At 40.6% G+C, this 18,099-nt stretch overlaps 1 protein-coding gene across 10 annotated transcripts in view; it reads right to left on the bottom strand.

The window, feature by feature from the left end:
• ATP13A4 (ATPase 13A4) overlaps window positions 1-18,099 on the bottom strand; it is a 139,033-nt gene that overhangs the window by 37,750 nt on the left and 83,184 nt on the right. For all 10 annotated transcript variants that reach the window (XM_082393121.1, XM_082393125.1, XM_082393123.1 and 7 more), the window contains exons 10-17: window positions 16,972-17,142; window positions 15,968-16,125; window positions 15,170-15,358; window positions 12,115-12,176; window positions 6,728-6,878; window positions 5,079-5,165; window positions 4,696-4,849; window positions 3,425-3,536 (exon numbers count right to left, since the gene is read on the bottom strand). In XM_082393121.1, the coding sequence (XP_082249247.1) occupies window positions 3,425-3,536; window positions 4,696-4,849; window positions 5,079-5,165; window positions 6,728-6,878; window positions 12,115-12,176; window positions 15,170-15,358; window positions 15,968-16,125; window positions 16,972-17,142 (1,084 nt within the window). The remainder of the gene's footprint in view (window positions 1-3,424; window positions 3,537-4,695; window positions 4,850-5,078; window positions 5,166-6,727; window positions 6,879-12,114; window positions 12,177-15,169; window positions 15,359-15,967; window positions 16,126-16,971; window positions 17,143-18,099) is intronic.

Below are 18,099 nucleotides of genomic sequence, written 5' to 3'. Positions count from 1 at the left end.
GTGCCCATCACAGAGGAGGTGCTCGGCAAACATTTGCCAGTTGAAATGCTCTACTGTCTGCTGTAACCATTTTTCGCCAGGTGACCTAGGAAAATTTACTTCCTCTTTCAGAATTTCTACTACCAGAGGGTTCTCACAGGAACTGAAGTCAACCAGTCTGTCAGATCAATGACCATTTAGTGAACACACAAATAAGTGCAAGGAACAGGTCTCTGGAAAGGGGAAGAGAATATGCAGGGACTATAGTAGCTCCTGACTCCAGAGACTTGACATTCAACTTGGGGGAAAAGATTAGACCTGACCACTTTGGTTACATGGAAGGCTGGGAAAGTATCATGATCATGTGCAAATAAGAGTCCTATGCCATCAAAGAGGAAGGTGAAATCATTTCTGGGTGGAGTGATTGGAGAAGCTTTACGAGAGGAGGTGATATTTGAGCTGCTCTTTGAAGGATAACTTAGTTGATGCTTGACTCAGGTCCTCTAATCTTTCTAGTGGTCCTCATACACAGGCATCAGGTTTTAGACATTTTCAGAGATGACTGACATGGTCCAACCACAAGGCACCAGATCAGGCCAAGAAAATGGCTGCAGGGTCAAGCATGTGATAAAGTCTGCAACCCACTTTGGCACTCGTTTTTCTGGTTCCTCTGGCACATGGCCTTCGTAGGGTTCAGTGCACAGTAATCAGGAGACCAGCATTCTACTCCCAGCTCTGAGACTACCTTACTGTGTAACTATGGGCAAATCATTTTCCTTGTCTGGCAATCTATCTCTACTTTTATAAAAGCAGGTGGTGAAACTAACGGATCTGCAAAGTCTCTTCTAGCTCTAACATGACATGATTCTTCTTTTCATTCAATCTGAGCCAGAAAATAAAGAGAAGATGTAGTCCCTTGAAGGGGCTCATGCTCTGTAACTTGGAATAGCATGCTATCTTTTCCTGCTTCCTGCACAGACATTATACCTCCTCCTGAAGCACCTAAAAATAATGAAGAACGGGGAGTGTAATACAAAGGAGCATTGTCACTCCTGTGATTACACTTCATGTTCTTAAAATCCATGTGATTTTTAAAAGGTGAAATATGCATAAAGCGAACGAAGAACCATCAAAGAAATTATGATATCAGTGCTGGAAGCACTCTGAGTAAACACATACACACATGCACACACACACACCCCAGAAAGAATGTTCTGCTCTCATCATGGATTAGAAAGGCTAGGTAAATTGACTTAACTAGAAGTATATATAGTGGTGATGTGTCTTTAACACAAGATTGGCAGATTGACGACCTAAGCTCAGATCCTACCAGTGAACTTGGGTATAGACGTTACCAGATTTTGAAAAGTTGGAATTTCAACGCTGTGAGAGTCAACTGTTACTCTCTTGTGTGTCACCTTTCCCACTGCCCATGTGCCTCTGCCTGAGTGCTTTGTTACATGCACAAGCCCTGAAGCCATGAGTTTGAAACTTGATTTGCAAATATTTTATTATAATAATCAGAAGCAGCAGCTTAGCAGCCAGAATCTTGATAACATGTGTCAACAGGATTTCAGGAAACAAAGTTTCATTCCCAATTCTGCCGCATCACAGACCCAAGTTTCCTCTTCTTTAAAATGTGAGATCCAATCTCAAAGGTCACTTTTAGCTCTCTGATTTGAGTGAACTGGGTTGATTAAATTACAACAAACATCCAGAATGTAATAACCAAAGTTTTAAGGGTCACAGTAAGCTGGCCCACTCTCCTGGGGCCAGTAAGTCCAGGGATCCAACATTCACTGACTTTGGATGAGCCATTTCCCACCCTGGGCCTCACCCACCATTCACAAAGAGACAAGGTTGGGACACATCAGTGATTCTTATCAGGGGCGATACTGCCCCTAGAGGACATTTTGGAAACTTTTTAGACGTGCAAAATGTTACCCTGCATCCCACATGACTTTTGAATATTTTACAGGACATTCAAGGACACTAAAATATTGTTGATACTTTCCTAAGCCAGTACAGAATTATACTGTTTATTTCACACTATTATTATACTATTTAGTGTACTGTGTTTTTATAGTAAATATAATACAACTATATTATAATAAGCAAATATAAAATTGTTTATACTTCTCCTAGCTCTGTTTTACATATAAACACAAAGTATTCTGTACACATTTTTAAGATTCTATTGAGTTTTCCAGGAATGTGACTACCATATACAATGAGAGGAGGGTGTACTATTTTATTCCACTTTCCCAAGAGTTTTTAGCCATTTCACAGTCACCTTGCTGACAGTAAGACTGCCGGCGGTATTTGAGACTTTGATGTATAACACACCTGTATCAGTCTGCATTCCTGAATGTTACAGCTCCAATGATTCTACATAGGGTGCAAGAAACATCTTGCTTCATTTTGTTTTAATGGAGTCAGCTGTGTATTTATGGAACTATTTATTACTTTTTATAATGCATTGTAATTTTAGCTTCTATTTGTTCTATATAGAGGGCATTATATTTCTTTTTCACAGAGAATATGTGCAGATCATATTATATGAATTTTATTTCCTTATATTAAAGGAAGTGATACATAATACAGTTACAGGAAGAGAGTGTTGAATCTGGCAGGGTTGAAAACAAATATATTAGACCTCCCAAATTTAAAATCCTAAATAACAAAATAAGCCTTGATTATCTCCACAGCAGTGTTACCAATAGTGGCTGACATAGAGTATTGGACATGACATTGAAAATGAAATAAACACCATAGTCTGAAAACAGTGGAAAATAAAACAACACATAAATTTGAATCACTAATTACTCCAGTCCATTTTAGCTTTTGAGCATCCTTATTTTAATCTATACATACCAAAGCTCTCTTTAGTATGGCCTCTCCAGGTTTTTCTTGTGTTTCTACATTACCTAGATTATATATTGAGTCCAGGCTATATTTATTCATTTCATTAAGTTGTGTATTTTTTATCAAGATTTTTTTTCAGACAAGTGTTATGTTTTCTTTCTACAAATTCACCAACTATGATAAAAAATAAAAATAATAAAATCCCAAAATAGCTAATTAATTAATTAAATATCAAAAATAATTTAAAACCAAACTTACATTTGGTTCAAAATGGGGGCATGACCACAACTTCAAACTCTCTGGAACATGGGTTGTATTCATATATCTGTTTTCACAAAGCTGTACAATCACATCATATTTTACAATTTATACAGCTATTTCTCATCAGTTCTCCCAGTCAGTGTTCACATCAGCTTTGTGATTTAGGCAGGGCAGGGATGACTATATCCCCATTTACTAAGTTCAGAGGCATTTCATGCACACAAATTCAGTAAGCTGTGTTGCTGGGTCCACTGCCCAGTCTGGTGCATCTTCCCGCGAAACCATTCTGCTTTATCAAAATTCCCCCCACCCCATTTACCTCATCAAGGCAGTGGTGTGATGGTCCATCTCCAGCTTTTTGTAGGCCAGTCCTATGACCCGGAAGCCCTGTGTCGTGTAAATCTGAAGTTCACTAACAAAACTAGTTGGTACTGTTCAGAAAATAACACAAGATTAGTATGCAACATGAACTCAGCTAGTACTGGGAGAGAAATGCTTTACAAAGAGTTCCAACTCTTGCCCAAGAAAACACACCTCTAAAAATGTACACAAACAAGTCAGTGGGAATGTTAAATATTACTACATTGTCACGGTTGACCTCTTGGGATCCAGTGAAGCAGAAATGAAAAGGAAGCATTCAAAAAATGAAAAAAAACAAAAAGAAGAAGAAGAATGGGAAAAGTGTATGATTCTTTTTTTCTCCAGTTTAACCATCAAATATTTATTGAGTCTACTGTGGGTCAGGAATTAGCGATGCAGAGATTACACTGCAATTGCCACTCTGAGGGTCTTTGTCTAGTAGGGTAACAGCCAGTAGACTAACAATACAATCGAATGAGATCCTTGCTATGATCCAGGCAGTTACAGCACGCTATGGAAACACTTGGTGCATCTATCAGACAGGGAGGATGTGATTAGATGGAGAAGGGAAAGGGCATTTTGGCTGAGGGAGCATCATGTGCTCAGACACAGGGCCATGAGACAGCAAACCTTGATAGTTCATCTCAGGGGGAGCACAGGATGTGAAGATAGGAGTGGTAAGGAAACTCTGGGAAGTTTGATAGGAGTCAGATCATGAAGGCCTTAGATATGATCCTAAAGGAGATTATCCTGGAGCCTATGGGAAGCAACCAAAGAATGAAAGCAGGAATGTGCCAACATCATTACACTGTGTGACAGAAAAACCAATCTGGTCACAGTGTGAAGGGTGAATTAGAGTAGGGGACACTGGGGGGCAGGGAACAAATTCACCAACTATGAAGTGATCCAGTGGAGGGATGATGAGGGCCAGAGCTGATGGAGTGACAGGGCCATGGATTAGCAATTGACAAGACAGAGGCACTGAGGGAGAGAGAGGAATCCAGGAAGAATCCTAAACTGGGATGGGGGAGTAGTACTTTCATTCACTAAGATGGGAAATATAGAGAGTGAGAAAGATAGGCTTGGTTTTGGTACCGAGTTTGAGATGCCAGTGAGTCATCCAATTGGTGATGGCCAGTAGGCAATTGGATTCATCGATCAAATTCTGAGGGGACATATGTGGGTTGGAAATACAGATTTGCCCATTGTAATATAAGTCTGTCCACTTACCTGTCTCAGGTTGGCAAAAGCTGGCCACCCTCTCCGGTGCACCTTTCATGAATGCCAGCCAGTCACCCCCCATCTCTTGGGCAATGACTGTCATCCTCTGCAGCGCTGATGAGAATGGGAACTGATGCAGGATTGCAATTCCTGCCACTGGGACCTGGATGAGGGATGGAGAATGGGGAGGGACACATCACATAGCTTCTAGCTGTTGGAAATTAATTACTCCTTTGCCAATCCTTAGTTTAGCAAATAAGGGCAACAAGGTCTCACCAATTTTCATACGTGGAATTCAAAGAAGACACATCTCTGAGCTTTCAAAATTGTGGGCCTGACAGGACTTTCCTTCTGAGTTGGGTTTTGTGGGGCAGAGGGCGGGCAAGGCTTACCTGGCTGGCTGCTTTGCAGGGCTTAACAACCATGGCACATGCCGGTGCTCCCGTGATGTGGAAATCATGCCCGGAAACCACCATTTCCTATTTCAAACAGGATGTTTCACTGTAGAGATTTCTTTCTTGTTCATCCACTAATACTGTGCTCAAATCCTTCCCTTGAGAACATCTCAAGCCGTCTCAATGTATTCTCCTCCCGCAGCTACACGGAGGTGAACCAGGCTTAATTCGCCACACACAAAAATAATGCATCGGAAATGCTAGGAACTTGAAGGGCAGACACTTCTGAATTATTCATGCAATTTCTCCTGCTTTCTCTGCTGGAATGTGTTGTATAAAAGCTCATTCTCCATTTCTGAAGGGCCTAACTTGAAAACACTGAGCGTGAGTAGCCCGCACCTTACTGCCTTTTTCTCCTGGTCCACTGTTGCTCGTGCACTTCCTTCTCTGTCTAATTTGGATTCATGGTCCCCAGGGTACAGCAGGGCAGGGACTGTGATATATGTGGTTAATGTTCAGTAGACACTCAGGAATTGCTATAATAAAGACCCTAAAGTATAGTCAAAGGAACCTTTTACCCAAAGCTGCCAAAATGCTTTATAATCATCTCACTGAGTGGCAGAAAAAATCTCAGAGAAGAAATTATAATCTCTACTTAAAGGTACAGAAACAGTAACCCAAGAAGAATGGAGAAAGTTACATCAGACTGCTACAGAACCATGTCCTATTAGCGTTCGAAGGGACCCTAAAGACTGTCTCCTTCAGTGGGGCTCACACATGCATCACAGGGGCCTGGAGCTGAACCAGGCTATAGGGGGTGGAGGTGGGCTTGTAGCTAAGTAGGTGGGGATGTGTGTTCCCTAAGCTGTGCTTTTACTCCCCATTTTCTATCTCAACCAGAGTAACTCCAATGATTTGTTTTGTGTAGGATGCTTTTGAATAAAATTTCCTTTTAAGAAAAGATTCCAGCTTTTTTGTTTCTTTTAGGTGAACACTGCTGGTCTAATTCAATCCCCTCATTTTAAAGTTATGGAAAACCCCAACAGGAGAGATGACCTTACGAGGTGAAGGAGTCAATCAGAACAGAGCCAAGACTAGAACCGGGAGAGCCGGATTCCTCGTCCTGAACAAGGCCATTTGATCTGAAATCTACTTCAGAGTCTCAACAAAAGCTCTCATGGTTTTCCCTTTTATTGTCTAGTCTTAGAGACAAAATTAATACTAAAGTAGTAGGAATAAAACTCCTGGTAACAACGAATTATCCTAAGCACTGGGGACAGTGATGTTTCCTAATCCCCATGTTCGAGATAACTCTGAAACCAGACATGGCTCATACTACAGCTGGAAAGGGTTAGAAAGTAATTAGATAATAATTATACTAATACTATTGAGCTGGTAATATATTCCAGGCACAGCACCAGGGATTTTTTTTAATGCGTCCTTCCACTTAATCCTCACAATAACCCTAATATGGAAATACACTGTCCAGAGGAGAAAACTGGGGCTTAGATGAGTTTGCCCCTCACTGCCATATGTACTCCATATTGGAGACCTCGCATTTTATGAGTATTGAATAGCTATGATAACACCTGGCTTGGTCTGGCATTGAAGAAGCTTCTTAGAATCTTTGCAGAACAGAAGCTTACCCAGGTAGTAGCTTCAAACATTTTGAGGTCCAGTGGGTCTCCATGGATGGTCCCATCCAGGAGGATCAGAGAATGGCAGCTGGCCATGGCTGCATACAGTGGGCCCCATGGCAAAGCCTTGCCTGAGGCAAAGTTGTGGACTTCCTGGAAGCTAAAGGAGAAAAGGGAAAGGGCTTTAGTCCTATTCCTCCAGGTCAGCATGGAGCTTCTGGAGGTGACCATCCTTTTAAAAAATAAGTTAATATGCTTTGTTACATTACATATCCACACTCTAATCTCCCCAAATGAATAGTGCTTCATTCATCCATCATCCTTACATAAGTTCAATGAGTATGAGAAAAAATCCTGAGGTTCTTTCAAGCTCTTTCTTCCCTCTTTTCCTTACCCTCTCTCTGGCACTGATTTAAATCCAGAGTTATAGAAAGAGCTAGAAGTATCACCCTTAGTTCTAAGTACATCCACTCCCACCTGAGCTTCCAGACCACTTTATCTCTTATGCTGTGAGACAGAACAGGCTAGCTCATACTATAGCTACTTGTGTATATCTTCAATCTATTCTTCAGGGCAGGGCTGTCTCTTCCATATCTCTCTCTCCAACATATCTGATGTTTGGTCCACAGTAGACAGTCAACAAATATAAGAGCAAATAAATGAATGAGTTGGTTACTGGAAATCTGAAAGACCATAATGGTAAAGAAATGAAATTTTTAAAAGACGTTTTGAAAAGGACACAGCATTCTCCTCTTCCACCCTGACATCTAGGATCTATATTGCAGCCATCATTACCATTGGTTCCTGTAGAAAGTGCCCTCATCTAAAATCTACCGAGATACAACTCAAACATCATATGCAGGGTTCTTTTACTAACTCAGAGTTGAAGTCATCAAGTTTGGCATTGGGCCTACAAAAAGATGTCCTCTGGACCTTATTGGTCAGTCCCTTCTTACATGTGTAGCGCAGCAAGTGGTTCACAAGGCAGGCCATACTGTTTGGTGGACCCTGAGCGGCTGAAGGTGCTTCCTGAATTAAGGCCAAATCTGATTCTTGGAGCCAGTCAGAAGCTACTTGCTCCTCCTCCTCCACATGTCAACTTCCTTCAGATTTGTGGGACAGCTTGGCTGTACCCCCTTTAATACTCCCTTCCTCTGGGATTACACAGGAACTTCTAGCTGTGCTTCCAATGTGCAGTTTCCAGACCTCTGACCTTCCTAGTTACTGTTTCGTGAAAGAATTTGTATTTTTTACTATTTATCATAGTTTGTCTTAAAACATGGTCTCCAGGATCAGACTATTATCTCTCATGATATGGACACTGCATTTCCTTCGGTTGCTCTAGAGTTTTGTTCCTGAAAGCATATACATCAGAACGTTAACTCGTAATTCAGCCAAATTTCTTCCTGGTTTCCTCATTCAAGCTTCCTTAAGAGTTCAAAAACCTCTCGACTGATTACTGAGCCTGTTGATCATATCATTATATATTGAAAGATCAAGTTATCTCAGTGGTTACAATATGTCTGTGGTATTTTAGTAAACATCTAAAAGGAAGCAGTCACCATCAGTGATTAACACAGATTCTCAAGCTCACACTGTAAAGCAAACACAGATCAGGAAAAAAGAATCTTATCTTTAAGATGGCACACAAACTGTCTTCCGTATGTAATTCTGAATACACAGTTCTGAGTTTGGGAGGATTGGGCCAGACCCTGGTTTGCACAAAAATGAATAGAACCCTCTGTCATCCCTGACCTTGAACTATTATTTGAATGTTTATGACTTATCAAGACCAGGTAGCTCAGGTAGACTTCCAATAACTTTGAAGTACTTGGCACATTAGGCAGGCCCTCTTTGGAAAAGATAAGAATTATTAGAAATGAGCTTACATTTTACAATAAGATATTTAACAGCGACTAAGTCAAGTGCTGACTTCTTGCTTAGAATTTAATCTGTTTTCTCTTATTCTATCAATTAAATTTGTCAATTAAAAAAATGTTGGGGGAATTCCCTGGTGGTCCAGTGGTTAAAAATCCGCCTTCCATAGCAAGGAACGTGGGTTCGATCCCTGGTCAGGGAACTAAGATCCCACACGCCGTGGGGCAGCTAAGACTGAGCGCCGCAACTACTGAGCCCATGAGTTCTAGAGCCCATGTGCCACAACTAGAGAGCCCGCGTGCTGCAACTACTGAGTCCGTGCACCACAGCTAGAGAGAAGCCTGCACACCACAACGAAGAGCCCGCGTACCGCGACTAAGACCTGATGCAGCCAAATAAATAAATAAATACTTTAAAAAATTTTAAAAAACACTTTTAATTGCTCTTTTAGTCATTTAGAGCCAACTTTGACCTTTTTGAAGGAGGGAAAGGAGGGAGGGGGGAAGGAGAGTGACAGTTTGGATTAATCTATCAATAATCTAAATAGTATATCAATTGTTTTTATTTAAATTTGACAAGTCACTTTTAGAAACAGAAAGTTTTAAAAGTTTTGTGAATAAGATGATGCCAATTCAATAAGGAGAAGAGCATTCAAAAGATGGAACATATTAAGTTCACTTTAAATAAACGAACATTTATTGTGCATCTACTATGTGTGCCTGCTATAGTGCTATATGGCATTAGGGACACAAATATAAATAAGAAAAAGACTGCTCTCTGAATGCTCACATATTTGAATAAATGCATACATTTTTTATAGACACTGAAACAGGAAAATACGAATGAACAAGAAGACCGGGTATATATCCAAATCTATCTTCAAGAGAAAATGAAAAGATCTTTAGAAAGTTACCACTTATAACAGCCTCCTTCTATAGACTAAAATGGTTAGAAGCACCAGGATTAATTTTTCAACTCCAGAAATGGACTTGTTTATAAAGAATACATTAATATGAAAATGTGTTAAACATATATAATTAAAATATTTTATGGTTAAATCGTATGTCATTTGCATAATGCAGAAGAATCACGATGTACCTCTTATGTATAAGATGCTTTGTGATTTAGGTTGCAAGTATGAGAGGGAAATATTTTCATTAAAAAAACAAAACCTGAGCTCATGCAGCTCAATATCTAAAAAACAAACAACCCCACCAAAAAATGGGAGGAAGATCTAAGCAGACATTTCTCCAAAAAAGACATACAGATGGCTAAGTGGCACATGAAAAGATGCTCAACATCACTAATTATTAGAGAAATGCAAATCAAAGCTACAGTGAGGTATCACCTCACACCGGTTAGAATGGCCATCATCAAAAAATCTACAAACAACAGATGCTGGAGAAGGTGTGGAGAAAATGGAACCCTCCTACCCTGTTGCTGGGAATGTAAATTGATACAGCCACTATGGAGAACAGTATGGAGATTCCTTAAAAAACTAAAAATAGGGCTTCCCTGGTGGCACAGTGGTTGAGAGTCTGCCTGCCAATGCAGGGGACACGGGTTCGAGCCCTGGTCTGGGAAGATCCCACATGCCGCGGAGCAACTGGGCCTGTGAGCCACAACTGCTGAGCCTGCGAGAATGGAGACTGTGCTCTGCAACAAGAGAGGCCGCGATAGTGAGAGGCCCACGCACCGCAATGAAGAGTGGCCCCCGCTCACTGCAACTAGAGAAAGCCCTCATACGGAAACGAAGACCCAACACAGCCAAAAAATAAATAAATAAATAAACAAATTAACTAGGAAAAAAAACAAAAAACAACAAACAAACAAACAAACAAAAACTAAAAATAGAGCTACCATATAATCCAGCAATCCCATTCCTGGGCATATATCTGGAGAAAACCATAATTCGAAAAGACACATGCACCCCAATGTTCATTGCAGCACTATTTACAACAGCCAGGTCATGGAAGAAACCTAAATGCCCATCGACAGACGAATGGATAAAGAAGAAGTGGTACATATATACGATGGAATATTATTCAGCCATAAAAAGGAACGAAATTGGGTCATTTGTAGAGACGTGGATGGATCTAGAGACTGTCATACAGAGTGAAGTAAGTCAGAAAGAGAAAACCAAATATCGTATGTTAACGCATATATGTGGAACCTAGAAAAATGGTACAGATGAACTGGTTTGCAGGGCAGAACTTGAGACACAGATGCAGAGAACAAATGTATGGACACCAAGGGGGGAAAGTGGAGGGAGGGGTGGTGGTGGTGTGATGAATTGGGTGATTGGGATTGACATGTATATACTGATGTGTATAAAATGGATGACTAATAAGGACCTGCTGTATAAAAAAAATAAATAAAATGAAATTCAAAAGCAAAAAAAAAAGACAAAAAAAATTAATTAAAAAAACCCTGAAATCACCTATACCTCAATTTTTTTTAAAAACCCTCAAAACCTGAATTTGTCATATGTTCGTGTTCTGATCAAGCTGGAAGTTGCAGTGGGGAGAAAAAGCAGGCAGAGAAGCAAACTCAAACAAGAGAGCCCCAGCAGAGGGACATGCAAATCTTTACCATGTTAAGTTGTAAACTGCCAAAACGGAGTCCTTTCTGGCCAGAAAAGAGTTTCTGGCAGCCAGAAAATAGTGTTGCCAGAACTAGAATACCAAGGAAAATGAAGTACACTAGCTGTGGCTCCACAGATGTTCCTCGTCCTGAAATTCAGTGTCTACAAGTCAGGGCAGTGTTCCTCCTAGCACATGGAAAGGCTTCAGTTTGTACAAGGAATGTTACCTCCTTGAAGGACAGTGTCTTGGTACTGTCCAAATGACACACACTGGCCCCGAACTAATATGCTGACAGCAAATCACATTTTAGCAAAGATTTAAATGCAGTGTCAAAACTTGCCCTTTGGGCTTCCCTGGTGGCGCAGTGGTTGAGAATCTGCCTGCCAATGCAGGGGACACGGGTTCGAGCGCTGGTCTGGGAGGATCCCACATGCCACGGAGCAACGAGGCCCGTGAGCCACAACTACTGAGCCTGAGCGACTGGAGCCTGTGCTCCGCAACAAGAGAGGCCGCGATAGTGAGGGGCCCGCGCACCGCGATGAAGAGTGGCCCCCGCTTGCTACAACTAGAGAAAGCCCTCGCACAGAAACGAAGACCTGACACAGCCATAAATAAATAAATAAATAAATAAATAAATAAATAAAAATTTAAAAATAATACAGACATACATTTTATTAAAAAACAAAAAACAAAAAACTTGCCCTTCATCTCCTGGGTTCTGTGAGTGTCCCGGGGCTGGGACTGGGGTGGAGGAAACATGCATGTTTTAGTGAGCTTTGGAAGTAGTCAAGAAGAGAAATTAAATGAAGATACTCTGGCAACTGCTGCTCACCAAAGCCAGTGCCAAAATCTTTCCATTATTAGTATTCAGGAAAAAAAACACAGAGTTCTGGGAAAAGAGAAATGACAATGCATTTGGTCCCAAGTACTCACCCACTCCTATCACAGGGCACGACTCCCCAGAGATCCAAGCCATCCCTTGTTAAGGTACCTGTCTAAACAGAAACAAGCGCTCGGTTGACTCTGAAGATGCAGCGGCCCCACAGTGACACTGATAAGCTATGTTTTAACAGGAAAATATATGTCACAACACATGATCAAGATCAGCTCTTCAAGGAAGGACACAATAAGGTGGGTATCTGGAGTCCTGGGTGGAAGATTTGATGAACTCATAGCAGTTGTGTGACAAGCTGGCACTTAATCTCTTTGAACTTTAGTGTTCTGAGCAATAAAGGGAAGAAAATGGTACCTGCCTTACATATTTCAGAGGCTTGTTTCGAGAATTTAACAGAAGACTGAATGGATGGGAGAGTCCTTGGTAAGCCTGCTTTTAAGAGCTATGAAATGGGTGAGTCTCCACAGATATAGAGAACAGACTCATGGTTGCCAAGGAGGGGGGCAGTGGGGGAGGGATGGATTGGGAGTTTGGGATTAACAGATGCAAACTATTATATATAGGATGGATAAAGAACAGGGTCCTACTGTATAGCACAGGGAAATATATTCAGTACCCTGTGATAAACCATAATGGAAAAGAATACGAAAAAGAATATATATATATGTATAGCTGAGTCACTTTGCTGTGCAGCAGAAACTAAACACAACATTGTAAATCAACTATACTTCAATACAATTTTTTAAAAATGGGTGAGTCCCAGCATTTATAGCAAAAGTTAAAAGTATGTCATCAGAAACAAGTAATGGAAGTAGAATTTTTCACTGTTCTAAAGAAATATAGTTTGCTATTTGACATCTATTTGGTAAAAAGGGGTTTGTTGGTATTTCTCTCAGTGCGGTATAGTGATGAAGAGCTTGGACTGGGCTAAAACACCAGCTGTGTGACCTGGGCCAATTATTTAATCCCCCTAAACATCAGAGCCCTTATCAGTAACATGGTCATAATCATATAGGGTTGTTTTAAAAATTAAATGAGATACTACAAAGTGCTTAACTTAATGTCTGGCATAGAGTAAGAGCTGAGAATAATGATAATTGCTCATAATCATTACTTAATTTTTTATTCAAATTCATATCACAATTATCTTTCCTACTCCCTGTTTCCTTTTCCAAGTCCAAGGATAACACGATCCTAGAACCAGAACGTCTTTTCTTATGATGCTAGTTTGATCACGAAATAACATTGAGATGGTGGCAAGAGCCATATTAACCTTCTGTTCTTGGTAGATCTCTCTGATATTCAAGTAATTATAAAATACAGCTCTGATCCCATTAATTCTCTGCTATCAAAAACCTTCACTGTACTGTTTAATGGGTACTGAGTTTCCGTTTGGGAAGAGGGAAGAAGTTCTGGAGATGGATAGTGGTGATGGCTGCACAGAAATGTGAATGCACTTAAAGCCACATAAAAATGGTTAAAACGGTAAATTTTATGTTATGCATCCTATGTCACAATAAAAAATAAATTAAGAAAATGGAAGGCAACAATAAAAAAGAAGAGAAAACACCTTCAATGACTCCCCACTGCCTAAAGAGTATGTAAACCTTTCTTAGCCATACATTTGAAGTCTACAACACCCTCTCCCGTTACTAATGTTCTGCTCTGATCAAAATCACACTCTATTGCTCTCCTGACTCCTTGCCCACTTTTGCCTGCCTACAATGTCCTCGGGTTGTATATCTTTTCGAATTTTCTGTATATTATGATATTTGACATGTTACGAAATCTCTCTCTCTTTTAAATCTAGTTTTAATTGTGAAAGCAGTGGTTTACATTATATGTTATAAATAAAATTATATAAGTTTTGTGTGTACAGCATTATAGTTCTACTTCTGTATACCATACAGTGTGCCCACCACCAAAAGTTCAACTTAAGAAACCTTTCTGACGGACAGACTGCCTCCTTGGGGCTAGCCAATTCTTAGAGATAACCAGGGTCTCAGCCAACAGCATGCCTTTGATATGCAAACTAACCAGTCAGGAGTCATACCTTCTCTATCTGACCAGATTCCCCAGGAAACAGTCTCTCTGACTTAATCACCCCAGCGCCAGCTACTAGACAACTAAAGACCACTCCTATAGCCCAAAGCCCACCAAAATCATTCACACTAGCCAATTCTCAGCTGTGTACACTGCTCTGTCTTGCCCTTCCTGCAGAAGCTCCTATAAAGGCCATAACCCAAGCACTCCCCTCACTCCTGCTTTGCTTCCTGATCAAAATCTGGCATTCCTCCTGGGGCCTTGCCTGGTGAGACATGGCTCTTCTGTCTAGGGGAACTGAGAGTAGCATTAAACTTTTCTTTCAATGGCATCGACCTCTGCCTGCGGTCACTTAGTCACCTTTATAAATTAAGACCCAGGCACAAAACAGCCCTTCATTTCCATCTTACCCTCTTACAGCTCTCACCTTCACGCCAGCACACGAGTATATAGACAAAAAGAATATATCCAGGAGAAGGTAGAATAAGAGGCTGATTGCGGGTAACTGGCATGGGATCAAGGATTATTTTAAGCAATATACTGCAGATGGGAAAATATAGTAAGGGATTGACTGGGGATTTATTTTAACCAAGTCTCATAGTAAGACACAGCTAAATAAACTCTTCCTTTTTTATTCATTCATTAATTCAGTGAATATTTACTGAGCACTGATTGTGTGTCAGGTAATGGTCCTAGCATTAGGGATACAGTAGTAACTGTAATAAAAGTCTTAAATTTTGTTCTTTGCATGAGGGTATTGACGGAGGGACAGAATGTTATTTTAATTCATTGTGTTTCATAGAATATTGGAGGTGGAAGAACCCTAAAATATTCACCTATTCAGTCCCTACTCTTCCTTCTCTAAACCCTAGAATCTGAGAGCTCAAGAGATGTATCTGTCCTAGATCACACATCCAACCAGAGACAAAATGAAGTCAGGTACCCAGTACCCACATCTAATGTTTCCTGCCTCACAAGAGTGTGAAGTGCCTGTGCATGACGACGATGATGATAAAAATGTCACTGAGGATGAGAATGAAACACACATACCTTGTCAAAGCAGACAAGGTTTAATTGTCCACATACATTAATCCTCTGGGGGCTAATACAAAAGATGCCTCTCTTCTTCAGCCTCCGCTGGGCATAGATAATGCCTGTGGTCAGGGCAGCAGGTAGAGCGGGAGGAACCGCAATTGTGATGACATCAAGGGCTTTCTTCACCACCTCCTCCGGAGGTTCCTGGGAAGATAAAGTCCCTCTTTAGCTATTACAGATAAATCAACCGTGAACACTTTTATGCATATGACTTTTTTCCTCCTTTTTGCTTACTTCTTTAGGTCAAATTCCTAGAAATGATGTGAGTGGGCCAAACGTGGTTTAAAGGGTATGAACGTGTTTATGGCTCTCAATACATTTTGCCAAAGTGCAATGAAAAAGCTTGTAACAATTCATACCGCTACCAGCGGAGAACAATGTAGCAGTTTGCCATGATCTCACCAACATTGGGTTTTATTTTAAATTCCTCGTTTAACAGCTATAAAATACTACACTATTGGAATAAACATCCTCAGATTGAAGATGAAAAACTAGTGTAAGGAAAAGTCCAAGAGCGGAGGCATGTTGCTATCTCAATAAACAAAGTGTTTTATCCCACTAGATCTGATGGCTATTACGGAACTTGGTGATCAATTGCTTATATTGGGCATCTGGGAGTATATAAGCAGGTTTCAGTGTCTGGCTTTGCTTTCCCAGGTTTGAAAACTGCGCCTTATATTAAGGTCAACATGGAGAGTATGAAATATAGATGAGTGTATGTGTGCATGTAGTAAAACAACAAAAGCTGTTTACCCCACTGAGCACATAGACGCACAAAGTATAGATCATCCCGATGGTGGCTGTTCCTACAAGGCACAGGAGGAACATGATGGCATCCCTGTAGAGCTTAAAATTCATCGGCTTGGGGTAGAGAATAGATCTCACGAGGTCCCCCTTTGCAGTGTTGAATCCTGAAGCAGCAAACACACACCTCAAACTCTCAGGATGACAAATACTACTGTTAGTGCTCTTCTAATCCTCAACACAGCCTTTGCTTTCTCTAGAGATACTTAAACAGTGCTTAAGCCCAAATGCAATTAAAGGATAATTGGCCAAATACCTAAGTGCTAGAATGGATATACCTGAGCTCTTTCAGAGCCTATTCCTCTCTGGCTTTCCTTCCTTATACTTTTAATTTCAATGCATCCCAGAGATAGGAAAGCACCATATGGGGGCAGAGCACAGCTTTTCCAAATACAGCGTCATTTTAAGGAAAGGATTTGTACGTGTGCACGGACGTGCACACACACACACACACACACACGCACAGAACACTTGAATTTAAATTAAATGGCCCCGTAAATACAGATGGATTCAATTTCTAACACTTTTCATCATCAAGTTTTCAATTTCTAGTCCTGCCTGGAAAGAAGTTGAGATTAGTTCTTTGGGTGAGAATACCTAAGTTCTAGGTCCAGCTCTGTCAGTGACTGGCTGTGTGATTTTTTTTAAACTTCACTTGAATTGTGCAGGCCCCAGCCTATTCATGTACAAAATGAGGACAGGCATCTTTGTTCTGCTAATCTGATATGTGGAAATAGTTTATCAATTACAAAGCATATGAATAATAATTGTTGTCATCAATGTTATTATTTTTACTAAAAGGCTATAGCTCAATTCACATTTTAAATATCTATATTTACATTTATGGGGTCTGTCATCTAAAGACTGCTCCTTACCTAATTCATTTAAGGCACTAGACAAATTGAGCAAAAATATTTCATCAAAATAATAAAAAGAAGGAGATGTTGACTAACCCGTCTGCAGTACTACTGCTTTCACGGTGCCAGAGCAAGCCCCCCTGGCCTGGATAACCTCTGTTCCACAGAAGAGGACATGCCGTTTGTAATCCGCTTCACTCTGTGTTTTCCAGGGCACAGAGCTATCCATCTTAGGTAATGGAGTTTTAGTGACCGGAATACTTTCTCCTACAGAAAACAAGCATCTCATTTTGTGAGGTGGGAGGCCTTCACTCACTTAAACATGCAAATACTAACTCATCACACAGCAGGCATTTTTTGGAGGCTGCCATGTGGCAGGAACAACCCTTGGTATAGGGGATACAAGGAGAAACATAGTTCTTGTGTTTAAGAGGTTTGTAGTCCAGAGGGGGGAGACGGCCATGGAAACAAATAAGTATAATGTCATATTATAAATACTATGAGTATTGTAAAATGAAACAGAGATGCTGAAATAGACTAGAAAGAACCATTTAGGGAATAGCAAGTTGTGGGGTCTGGGGAATGAGAGGCCATGAGAGCTATGTAGGATCCAAAGAATGGAAGGCCCTGCATGCACATACTTAAGTGTTTAAATGTTTTTCTATAGGCATTGGTGGCAGGAGGGAAATAGGGAGATATTTAGCTGTTTGATTCAGGAGAGTACTATGACATTTACATACAAAGAGAGTGTACTCTGTCTGCAGTACAAGGAATGAATTGAAGTCTGATGAGGTTGGAGGCTGGATATCCAGTTGGGGGAAAATTCACAAGAGTCCTGCTTAAAGAAGACAAGGTCTGAACTATGGCAACTGGCAGTAGGAGTAGAAAAGAGGCACTGGTTTTGAGAAAGAAGAAATTGAGCAGCTACAAAACTTGGGGAGATTTTTATATTGGCAGATCACAGGGACAGAGGAATTCTAAATGTCTTCCTGGTTTCTGACTTGGAAGAAAGAACAGAGGGTGGCATTAATCATCAACACAGGGATTATAGGAGGAAGGAGGAATTGCCTTTTGGTCCCTGATTTGGCGATGCCTTGTGGAATGACCATGTCGAGATGCTTTGTAAGCAGTTAGATATTTATTTGGGTCTGGAGCTCAGGGAAGAGGCCTTGACCAGAGATATTTAGTCACAGGTCATCACCTTATGAACAATAATTAAAGCCA

The sequence above is a fragment of the Balaenoptera borealis genome (genome assembly GCF_965194805.1).
Source record: "Balaenoptera borealis genome assembly, chromosome: 5".
Classification (NCBI taxonomy): Eukaryota; Metazoa; Chordata; class Mammalia; order Artiodactyla; family Balaenopteridae; genus Balaenoptera; species Balaenoptera borealis.
The sequence above is the reverse complement of the archived record's forward strand: the minus strand, read 5'-3'. Positions and strand labels throughout refer to the sequence as shown.